General features: G+C 25.7%; 1 protein-coding gene across 1 annotated transcript in view; it reads right to left on the bottom strand.

Annotated features, from left to right (window-relative positions):
- LOC100198383 (phospholipid-transporting ATPase VD) overlaps positions 1-12,788 on the bottom strand; it is a 47,072-nt gene that overhangs the window by 33,744 nt on the left and 540 nt on the right. The window contains exon 2 of the mRNA XM_065812850.1: positions 3,811-4,012. Within this exon, the coding sequence (XP_065668922.1) occupies positions 3,811-4,012 (202 nt within the window). The remainder of the gene's footprint in view (positions 1-3,810; positions 4,013-12,788) is intronic.

Raw genomic sequence — 12,788 nt, 5'->3', positions numbered from 1 at the left:
AAAGAAAATATTATCTAAATAAGCATGAGTTCAAACAAAGATGGTTTATCTATAAAAGAACAAAAAGCATGCAAAACGATGTAACAGGCTGTATGTACAGGGTGTATAGGTGTAATGTGTAAGTCTGTGCTGTTTATATTGTTCAGTAGAGTCTTGTGTTGTTAGTAACCAGCGTAAAAGATTTATCTGTGGACTACACCAAGCCAGCTCAGTCATACTCCGGAAAACCATGATGGATTTAACACCTTTGCATGGATTTATAACTGACCTCTGATTTCACTAGCCCATGCTTCTTGGTGACAGGTGACAGTAATCCTGATTTGGAAAATAGTCATGCTCAATGACCATAACACTAACCCTTATGGGCTAGGCCCATCATTATTTAAATATTTTGGCATATATTTTTGGTTAATTTTATATAATTTGTGCATTAAAAGTAAGAAAATGAGTGAGATGGAAATGGAACTTTATATACCACTTTTTTATCTTTATTATTTAAAAATTTTTATCTTTATATGTTCACACAAGTACAAGGTCAAAGCCATCCATACTACTGTTGTAAATGTTGACAAAACAGTTGGTACTTTTTTGCTTACACCTTTTCAAAAGACTTTTTTTGTATTATCTAGTATGAATGTAGTCATTGCATAAGCATCGCATTTATCTTTCTAATGAATTACTATTAATTTTTTCCAATAATCATATACAACACATCTTCCTCTAGATTTCAATTTTTTATTATTAATGTAATTTGGTAGATACTTAGGTAAGGTAGGTAATTTTTTACTGACATCAGTTTGTCTTTGAACAATAAAATCTTGCAATTTTCTTGCTCCAAGATTTTCTTGTTCTTGTTCTCAAGATCTTCGAACAAGAAAATAGCTTCAAACAAGAAAATCACTGAGAAGTACCAATTATCAAGATATATGCACCTCTTAACTTCTAAAAGCCCCTCAGATAATGTCATTACTACATCAGCGACTAGATGTATTGAGAAATTTCTGGATATTCTGTTATACCATATGCTAACGCAAAGACTTTAGCACCAATGAGAGTACTTTTTTATCATAGCGATTGCCTAAAACAAAGCAATCACAATGATATATCTGTTTTCCTCAACAGTAGTGATTCAACTGTGGACACACATAATTTCTTTTTTTCTTTTTTTTCTTGCCAAAACTTGTCTACAAATGTGGAAATATCTACAAACTGAAAAAATCTTTCCAGTAATATTAAATTGTTGTCAAAAGATATATACATCTTTTCACAAAGATATAGAAGACTATCACTGTGAAATGCAAACTAACGTCACAAAACGTCAACATAGCTTCACTCTTGAGGAACTTAAATATATGAAAGTTTCTTTAAAATACTTTGCCTCTTTATTTATTGAAAGTAAATGTTAGTTTGCTCAAAAATGTACTCACAAAGCTTATTTGTAATAATAAATTCAAATTATTCAATAGGATCAAAGTTTTTGAAATCTTCATTAATTTTCCTTCAGAAATAAAATCTCATTTTTTCTTCAGGCAGTTAAATTTTTTATAGCAACTAGTTTTTTTTTATTTTTTTAGACCTTTTATTTTTATTTTTTTATTTATTACTATTTTAGAGCATTATTTTTAGACCATTATTCTGGATACCTTGCTTAAATGATAGAATATTTTTAAAAATATCTACTAAAACCTCACCTAATTTCATAGTTTTTATACAAAGTTTGTATACTGGTTGGAACTTTGGTAACTGTAGCTTAAAGAAAAATCATAAATATTTAGATATAGTATAGTGATAATTGATAATTTATCTGGGGTTATACAAAGATTATCAATTAATTTAATTACTAATGATCAAGTGCTTCAAATCAACTATTTAAAAGTTGCAGACCGAAATTAATTAATATTAATTCCTTGATAGATAAATACACCTAGCAATTTATTTTAAAAATTTGCAAAAAAAAATAGTTAGAAATGTGAGGAATTCGTGTAACAGAGTGTAAAGTTCCAAAATTTATTTCAAATGTTTATGCTAAGTGAATGTAGTTTTGAAAAAAAAGCATGATTTTGTTTATTAAAAGTTTTAACTAAACACTGTTAGTGTATAATTAAAACTTTTAATAAACAATTTAGTTTTTTATAACAAGTGGTCACCTTAAATACAAAAAAGTAACAAAAACTTAGTACTGCCTGTCTCTAAGTATAGAGCTGCACCCCATAAAAATTAAAAACCTTCCGAACATTGCATTATTTGTTGCATTATTTAGTTACATTGAGGTATAATAACTAGGAAATTGTTGGAAATTTAAAACAACTGTAAAAATTATTTAGGTAAAAAAATATTACTAAACAAAATTTAAGATAATCGTTGTTTTTATTTACAAATTGATGGACTGTCAAAAATCACAAAAACCTACTATAAGTTTCAGATTTAAATTTTGCAGATTTTGGTCTATTATATTTGGTATATACACATTGATCTATCAAGCTGTAATTTTCAGGGTTGCACTTTTTAAAAGAAAATTTGTGGGTGATCAAAATTTGAAGCAAATCTGAAGTGGTACCCATATGCACTTTAAAAAATTACTACAGATATTTAACAAATATTTTACCTAATTTAAAAGGTATTTATTTAAACAGGTTAAATTACACCTTCAAATAAAGAAGTTAAGTTTTCGTGGTAAATATTATCTGTATTAAACTTTCTACATTTTAAAAACTAAACATATGTTAAACATGTTTAAAGTGAAAAAGTTTTCATATATGCCAAAAACTTCAACAGATAAGTTTTCTGCAACAAACAATGAAGGTTTGTCCAAATTACTTAATAACTATATATTAATTAGATTAAAAAGTTAATATCAATTAGATTAAAAAGTAATTTAATTTAAACATAAAAGTTAGCGAATTTCAGCAACTTATACAATCAAATCTCCATAGCGGATGAATCCTATCTAGTTCTGAAATTAGAGGGACTCTAGAAAGAAAATATATAATGGAATTCATATGAAAATTCTAACAACTTATTTCATATATTTGTCTGAAAATTCCATAACATTTAATTTTGTATTCTTTTTTGTAAGTTTTATCATTATATATCATTTTTAACACAAAATATATTCTACTTTAAACATCTGCAAAAGGTTTTTGTACAAGAGATTAAATTTATTTTTGCTGCAATAAAAATTGTAAATTACTAAAAACATATAAATAAAAATTAATACAAATAAAACTTACAATGCATTCAAAACACTATAAAAAATAAATAGAAGAATAAAAATTACAAATCAACCTTTAAATTTGCTGCTGCTCATTAACCAATGTTACTTATGCTATTAAAAATATTTTCATTTAAATACTTAAATTTCATTTCAAAAATTTAAATACTTAAATAGATGTTACAAATACAAGCTTTTTATTCAACACAATTCAATTTTTGTTAACAGAATAATAAGCTTTGTACACAATCAATAAACTTTGTACAGAAATGTGTAACTTAACTACTGTATCTGCAACCTATTTACAAAATATTTTTTATTTTAATATTTGCAACAGTATGCTACTATTTGCTATCTCGCAACTATTTACCATTGTTGCCAGACTAAAAACTAATCAACTGATTTTAGTTAGACAAATTGTTTGTCTACTAAATTATATAGAACTAAAAAGTTATTTAACTAATTTAAGTTAGGCTAAAATGTTTATAAAATAGTATTAAAAAAACTAGAAAGTAAGTCAGTGAATTTAAACCAAAATTAATAGTAACTCACAACTAAAAAAAAATTCATAAAACATCTTAATCAAAAAATTTTCTAACCTCTAAAAAACCTTTAGGAATTTCTTTTTGCTTTAAGTTGGTTTCACCATCTAAATTTGCAGTTGATATATGACAAAGACCATTTTCATCACTTGAGTATAATAACAACATATCTGCAGGAATTAATGAATCACTAGTTAACTCAATGATGTCACCAACACACACATCTTTCCATTTACTGGAAACAAACTTAGCCTCTTCACTAAGAATCAAATAATAAGAAAATTTATCTTTACAAAGACACTTGAAAACACTTTCAAAGAATACTAGTTTTTGATCATTTTAACTTTAATGTACACATATTTTGTTTATTTTTCTTTTTAAAATTGCATAACCAATTTTAAAAAGAAAAATAAACAAAATATATTTAAAACTATAATATATAAACAAATAACAAAAGTATATAATTAAATATCTAAGTAATTAAAAAAAAAGATATTAAAGTAAAGCTGTCCCAGTATATTTAGACACATATATTCATAAAATTTTAATTTTCCTTTTTTTCTTTTTTTTTGCTGGTTAACAAAACATTTTTAATTAGCTATAGGATGATGTCTAATTAACTCCAAAATGATGCATAATTAGCAACAAAATGATAAATGACTTTAACAAAAATTAGAAATTGTCATAATTTAAACAGCAACAAAGTCAGCAATTTAGGTTACACATTGTTTTTATTGGGTATTTTTTACAATATTGCATTCCCTAAAACACTGTAGACAAAATAATTTTATGATCATCACCATTCATTCTCACTCACTCATTCATCCATCAAAAACAAAAGTTATATAGTTAAGTAATACTACTTTTTTTTTATCATTATAATTTTGAGTCAGATTTTCAACTTCTTTAAATTTCATTTACATTCTTTTAAATGTTTATTCAATTTTCACAACTATATATGAAAACCCTTGTAAACCCTGTAAATGAAAACTTGCAAATCTGATCAAAATAAATAGTTGAAGTCACCATGATACTTGTAAATGAATAAAAATTTAAGATGCAATTTTCTCTTTCTAAAAGTCTCTTTAACTTGGTTTACTTTTCTCTAGTCCATGATGTTGTCAGAACACTTTTTATCAGAAAATGAATGATCAGTTTTAAGTCTTTTAAAGTTATTATAAATTGTATTTTGTGCTTTTCCTTCTTTTTTGAAATGATTTTTGATTTTAATTTTTTTTTTTTTATTATGGTTAACTACAAATAAACTTTGAGATGTTTTCAAACAGATTCTCATTCTGCTACTTTTAAACTCATTTTTAAACAGATTTGTTTTAAATAATAAAATAAACATTCCATAAATTTTTATGTATATGGGTCAAACCACAGGATTGTTTAACTAGTTAGAAAAACTTAATTAAAACTTTTTTGATAACTTATGAAGCACCTCCTACATTTAATAAGAAATCAAAACAGAAAAGGAAAACAAAATGCCAAAAACAATTACAAAATTTATAAAAAATCATGAGTTTTGTAGTTGTTACAGAAACTAATTTGACAAACTTACCAAAATACAAAAAAAAACTTTAAAACGATAAGTTACAATTAAAAATTTATATAATAATAAAAAGGCTAAGACAATTTTTTACTATAAAGAAGTAACTATCTATTAAATGGTAAAAAAAATCAATTGTTAGTTAACAGCTAAATTGCATAAAATAAATCGCAGAGATATAAATTGTTTTTTAAAAAGCATATTATAGTAGCTTTTTTAAAGTTCATTACAGCAACCACGCATTAAACTATTTAACATATCAGATTCCTACAACAATGTTTGCAACAATGACAACCATGTTCGTAAAAATGGAAATGTTTGTAACAATGAAAATGTTTGTGTGTACGTATATAAATACAACACAAAAAATCATAAAGTTTAAATCATTAAATTCACAGAAAATCAAGTTTTGACATAATTAACAAGCAAATCACTTATAAAAAATTTATAGTATTTTTTATTTGCAGATATGAATTTGTAAAACCATCTTAAAAACCAAGCACTAAAACAAACCAATTGATTGTGTGACAATTTTTAGAATTATTATTATATTTAAATAAATCTGACTGTTTATAATATGACAAAATTTGTAAAAAAGCAAGTTAGAGAACTTGTGTTCATTCAAATTTATTTATCTGAAAAGGCCAGTTTACAGTATAAAGAAAAAAATACAGTCTGGGCCTATGCCTGAACATGCATAATTTATGTACCGCACACACACCCTTCCAAAATCTGCTAAATTTTATCCAATTGGGTCTCTTTTTTTAATGTATCCTCACTTAGTAGAACACTTTTTACACAAAAACTAATAAAAAAGTACTAATAGTAAACTACTTTAATAATATATATGTGTATATATATATATATATATATATATATATATATATATATATATATATATATATATATATATATATATATATATATATATATATATATATATATATATATCGATTGCAACTACCATAAATAACATATATATCAATACTAATTTAAATACACATTTGATTAAAAAATAATACTTTAATATATTATATTAAAGATAAATAATGTATTATACAGTTAATATATTATATTAAAGATAAGAAAATAAAGATATAATATATTATATACAGTTAATATATTATATTAAAGATAAGAAAATAAAGATATAATATATTATATACAGTTAATATATTATATTAAAGATAAGAAAATAAAGATATAATATCAAATTTTTAACAATAAGTTTAGTTGTTACACTTCAGCTCGATAATAGTGTGTCCATGGTTATCAAAGTGCGGTTGCGGTACTAACAGCTTTAACTCACATAAGTCATGCCAGGAGAGGTCAGCTACAGATGGGTATATAGAAATGAGTTCATTTTGTTCTTTTAGAAATTTAATATTATCTAAAATTTTTAATACTTCGGCAAGGTATGTCTTTGCTCTACCAGTGGAACGCAATGGAAGACAAATATACCTGGGGAAAAAGTATTAAATTTGTACCTTTCAGATGGAGATGATACCGCATTTACCAATAATGAAGATGATGAATTTTTAACAATTTTTACCATTTCTGATTGGTTATAAATTACCATAAAAGTACAATCAATATTAAAAAGAAAAGGGTGGTGGCAACGAATACCCTTGACTTTTAATTTATCTTTGAGAAGTGTCTCATTGATTTCACTTTGGCTTGCAGTAATACATTCATTTGTAATAAAGATGATCTAAAAAAATGAAAATTTAATAACCAAAAGTTTCATATCTAGAATTTTCATTTTTATGCTTTTTCTCTAAATAACGACTTACATTAATTTTGGTATTTTTTTCACTTGCAATGCTCACAAAATCTTCTAAACTGCGACAATATCGTTTTCCAGATTTTACTGTTGTCCAAACCATTCTTTTTATTTTTCCACCTATGCCATCAAATGCCCCCTTTCCATGTGTTGTTGCAAAAAATGACCAACGAATCTCAAGAAGAACAGATGATAATTTGTACAAATTATTCATGGCTGTCATGACATAATTGTGATGAAGGACCATCTGTGAAAAAGTGTAATTTACAAATATTTTGATAACAACTTAATAATTGTTTGATAATGAACAAGACAGCATATTTATCATGAAGTAAACGATCGGATACAGTGGTATAGGAATGTGTATTTTTCTTACTCCAAATTGCAGCAGTGAATACTGTTAGTTGCTGATGAACCCAGATTGAATTTCACTTATGGTGTTATTTTCACTAAAATCCATCTAATTTTAGAAGAATTAAAAATATAAATGGATAAATAGTTAGTTTATAAATAGAAAATTATTAAATTTTGTTATTGTACTACAAATGAAATTACAATTTTACTTACTTGTATAATCGATTCATTTTCTGATCATTTTGGCAACATAAACAACAATATGCACTTTGTTGTCGCTTTATATACACATGACGAATATAATCTGGCAATTGCTGACACAGCAATACGCACCCCTCTAACAAAGATGTTAGTGGTTGTTCAATTTTCTGCGCATTTTCTGAAGACCATTGGTCAAAAACAAAGAGCGGTTTGTTGGAATCGTCACCAAATGAGTCTATTACATTAAAAACATATTCATCAAACTTTACCAACCCACAGTTCGCTTTACATTCCATAAACATGCAAGATTGGTTGTTTTGATTACACACAGATATGTCAACTATGTCTGACATAACATTAAATTTTTTTTGAAGGGCATTCGTTAACAACCTGAAATTTTCATGGTATATGCAAAGGCAAATTCCTTGGGGAAGATTGTTTACTAGCTTGACATAGAATGGCCGTAGATCATAAAACTTAGATTTCCCCACTTTTAAATTAATATGCTTACTTTTAAAAAGTAAATATGCTTCTCCTATGGTCATCCGCATGAGACAAATTTGTTTCTAAAAGAAAACAAAAATTGTTTACAAAATCTGAAAACCTTATTAAATAAAATGCGATTCCTACATTTAAACAATGTGTCATACTTTCTCTTTTTTTTTCTTATTAATAGCAACATCTTTGTGTCCCGGAGCCATTCTACTGATATTTTCTCATAAATAAAAATCAAAAACTTTGCAATTAACATTGTCCAAACCGACGTAGTCAACGCCTGATTCTGAAATATCAGAAAGTAGTATGTTTTCACGTTTACAAACTTCTTCAAAAGGTATATTCTTTTGTTTAAATTGGCAGGTAATCCTGAGTTAATTTTTTTATGTATCATTCCAAACCTCTGCGGAGATAAAAAGGATGGTTCAATATCAGATGTAGATTGGTTCACCTCTAGCTTTTGCTTCTTTCTTTTGCGATTTTTTCGGCTTACTTTCTCCTTTTCTTTGTCGCTCATGTTGACTCTTATTTTTTATTCAATTAGTTTCAGCAATCTGATGTTCTGGATGTTTCTTTCTAAATTTTTTCTGAACTATTGAATGCTTAACTTTGTTCATTTTAATTCTAAATTCTTTTAGGCAACTATTTTCAATCTAACTAAATTATACTCAAACCAAATAATCAGCAAATATGTGATTCAAATGGTATAAAGCTAAATAAACTAATTATCACACATGGATGAGTATTTGTCTGTGTGTGATGTCTTTGCGTGATGCAAAAAAACAATGCTAAAATGTCATAGAAGAAAAAAATACTTTTGCCATTCAATTCAGTAACCTAAAAATACGCAAAGTAAAAAAAATCACTGTCCTTGAAACTTTTTAATACTTCTTTTTCTAAATTTGAAATGTTAACATCTTCAATAGATTTTATTTGTATAAATATTTAAAAAAAACTTTTATTTATGGATTAATTTCTATTTGTTAAGAATATATTTATTTTTACGATATTTCGAGGGAATATTGATACCCTTGTTATCAAGTATGTTAAAAACCATTATAAAAAATAATATTATACAAAACCGTCTTAATTTATGAAACAACGTTCTTTGTAAGAGCTTCTTTTTGAGAGTTTTTAAAGAGAGTTTTTTGTTACATAAGAATTTGAACATGGGTTTCCAAAATGACGTCGTCACATAATTGTCATCATCCCGGTTAAGACCATTGTCGCAAAAGGTACTTTCATTGTGTTGTATTTCCAATGCTTCCCTAACTTTCCTATTAAAACTATTTATTTCTATTTTTAAGGTATTGCGACCATTCCAGTGGAAATTTTCTTGGCAAATTTTGGAACGTTCAGCTACAGCTGAATTTTTCCCTTTACCTTGTTGTGCACTTGTTTGATGCTGGCATATTTAAGAGAATATCTTCAGTCCAGTTTCACCTACATAACATTTGCCACAAGAGCACTCTAATTTGTAAACACCGGGATGGGAATTAACTGGTAGTGAAAGTTTATTTTTAGAACTAAGTAGACTTTAGAGATTTCTTGAAGACTTAAACACTGGTGCATACCCCGCTTTTTTAAAAACTCTTCGTAACTTAGGACTGATTCCAGGGATCCAGGGTAAATATTTTTGGAGACATTAGGAAATATTGATTTTTCGTGAGATCTTTTTTGTTGTTACACTTTCTTTCGCAGACTTAATTAGTTTTTCCAGACTTTTCCTCTCATTGCCGTTTTCTACAAATACATCAATAAGAAACGACAACTCATCATCAATGTTATTTATTGTGCATAAACGTAGTGCCCTATGGATGAAACCAATAAAGACACCATTGATAATTTTAGGGTCATGGCATGAGTTCGGTTTATTTTGAAGGTTTGTGATTGCATTTTTGCGATGTATTTTAAAACTATATGTACCGGTTTTATTGTTGGTCACTGAAACATCAAGAAGAAACATCGGTCAAGTCGGAACATCGGAACATCGGAAAAGTCAGAACATTGGAACATTGGAAAATCATAAAAATTTCCGATTTTTTTGTCACAAGCTGACAAAAAATCGGAAATCTTTGTCACAAACTGATGGAAAATTGGAAAAATCGGAACATCAGAAAAGTCAAAACATCGGAAAAGTCGACATATTCCATTGTGTATTAAATACTTTTGTGTTGTTTGTTAAGTAGATTTAAAAACTTTTTCGCATCTTCTTTTTTCTAAATAATCTTCTTTTTCTAAATAATTACATCTTTTAAATCACGCACAGAAATTCAATACGTTGTTCACTTTGGCATAAAAGTTAAGATACCTCTAAGATACGCAATTTATGATAATGAAATATTAAAAGACATTTTAAAATCTGATCCATGAAATCAACTTTAAATATTATAATCACATGTAATCTTCTTTTGAATTCTATCTTTCAAACTAAAAGAATATTTGTTTTAGAATTTCATTTTTTTGACTGTTTTGAATTGAAATGCCCCATATATATATATATATACATATATATATATATATATATATATATATATATATATATATATATATATATATATATATATATATATATATATATATATATATATATATATATATATACATATACATACATATATATATATACATATACATACACATACATATATATACATATATATATATATATATATATATATATATATATATATATATATATATATATATATATATATATAATATATATATATATATATATATATATATAGAACTCTTAACTGGTTGTCAGAAAGTTTTTCTGTATTTTGTTGACAAAAAGTAAAAATTAAAATGAAAGACCAGAATTTTTTTTTTTAATTAATTGATAGACTGCCTGCCCCAACCAAACCCTCAGTCGATGTAGCAGCACTTCGTTGCGAGTCAGGCTATTTGTCAGTCGATATTGCGGCACTCCATTGCGAGTCAGGCTATAAGATAGTGATTTACAGTAAAAAAAATAAAAAATAAAAACATTTTATTAAAAAGAATAAAAATAAAAACATTGTTTATATTGTTAAAATCATTCAGAATGTTTTTAAAAACATTCAGAATATTTATATATATCTATATATATACATACATACATACATACATACATACATACATACATACATACATACATACATACATACATACATACATACATACATACATACATATATATATATATATATATATATATATATATATATATATATATATATATATATATATACATATATATATATATATATATATATATATATATATATATATATATATATATACAACCCGTACATGTTGTCCGAAAGTTTTTTCCATATTTTGTTGACAAAAAGTAAAAATTAAAATGCAAGACCGGAATTTTTTTTTTATTAATTGATAGACTGCCTGCCCCAACCAAACCCTCAGTCGATGTAGCAACACTCCCTTGCGGGTCAGGCTAAAAGATAGTAGATGTAGCAGCACTCCCTTGCGGGTCAGGCTCTTTGTCAGTCGATGTAGCAGCACTCCCTTGCGAGTCAGGCTATTTGTCAGTCGATGTAGCAGCACTCCCTTGCGAGTCAGGCTATAAGATAGTCGATGTAGCAACACTCCGCGCATGATTTACAGTAAAAAAAAATAAAAATAAAAACATTTTATTAAAAAAAATAAAAATAAAAACATTGCTTATATTGTTAAAAACATTCAGAATGTTTTTAAAACATTCTGGTCAATTAAATTTGCATTTTTGTGGTTTTTTTAAAAAACAATTTATTTGTAATTAAATTAATGGTTTTTACTTTTGTCCAACACGCAAATGTTGGACGAAAGTCAAAAGTAATTAAAAGTGACGTATGTGTTGGCGTAAGAATCACTTTTTTCCTTCCGCTCTTCCCAAAGACAACAAACTATAGATCTATATATATATATATATACATAATATATATATATATATATATATATATATATATATATATATATATATATATATATATATATATATATATATATATATATATATATATATAGTTTGTTGCATTTTTAACAACATAAACAATGTATTTATTTTTATTTTTTAATAAAATGTTGTTTTTTTTATGTTTTTTTTGTAAATCACTATCTTATAGCCTGACTTGCAACGAAGTGCTGCTACATCGACTGAGAGTTTGGTTTGGGCATTTTATATATATATATATATATATATATATATATATATATATATATATATATATATATATATATATATATATATATATATATATATATATATAATACCGCATATAGATACACATTTCCCAATCTTTTTTATTAATTTAAATCCATACAGTTTTTCAGAAAATTTTATCCTCCCTCCCTCAAGTCCAAAAAATATTACTTGATAAAATTTTTGATATTTAACTAAAGACTAAAAAAGTCAACAAGTTAAAGAATTTAATGAGAAAAAATCTAGAGTACATAAGTAAAGATGTAAAATCTAGTTATATTTCATTTATACATAATTTTAAATTTAGATATTTAATTTAAGAATAAAAATAAATACCTAAATTATTTTAGTTTTTTACTTAATGGTTTAAAAGGTCTGAAATAGAAATTTAATTTAAATCATAAATGGGTTTTAAAACATTTAAATCTTAAATAGAAAAAGCTAAACAAAAACTAATAAAGATC

Source organism: Hydra vulgaris, chromosome 12 (genome assembly GCF_038396675.1).
Source record: "Hydra vulgaris chromosome 12, alternate assembly HydraT2T_AEP".
Classification (NCBI taxonomy): Eukaryota; Metazoa; Cnidaria; class Hydrozoa; order Anthoathecata; family Hydridae; genus Hydra; species Hydra vulgaris.
This window is presented reverse-complemented; position numbering and strand designations above follow the sequence as displayed.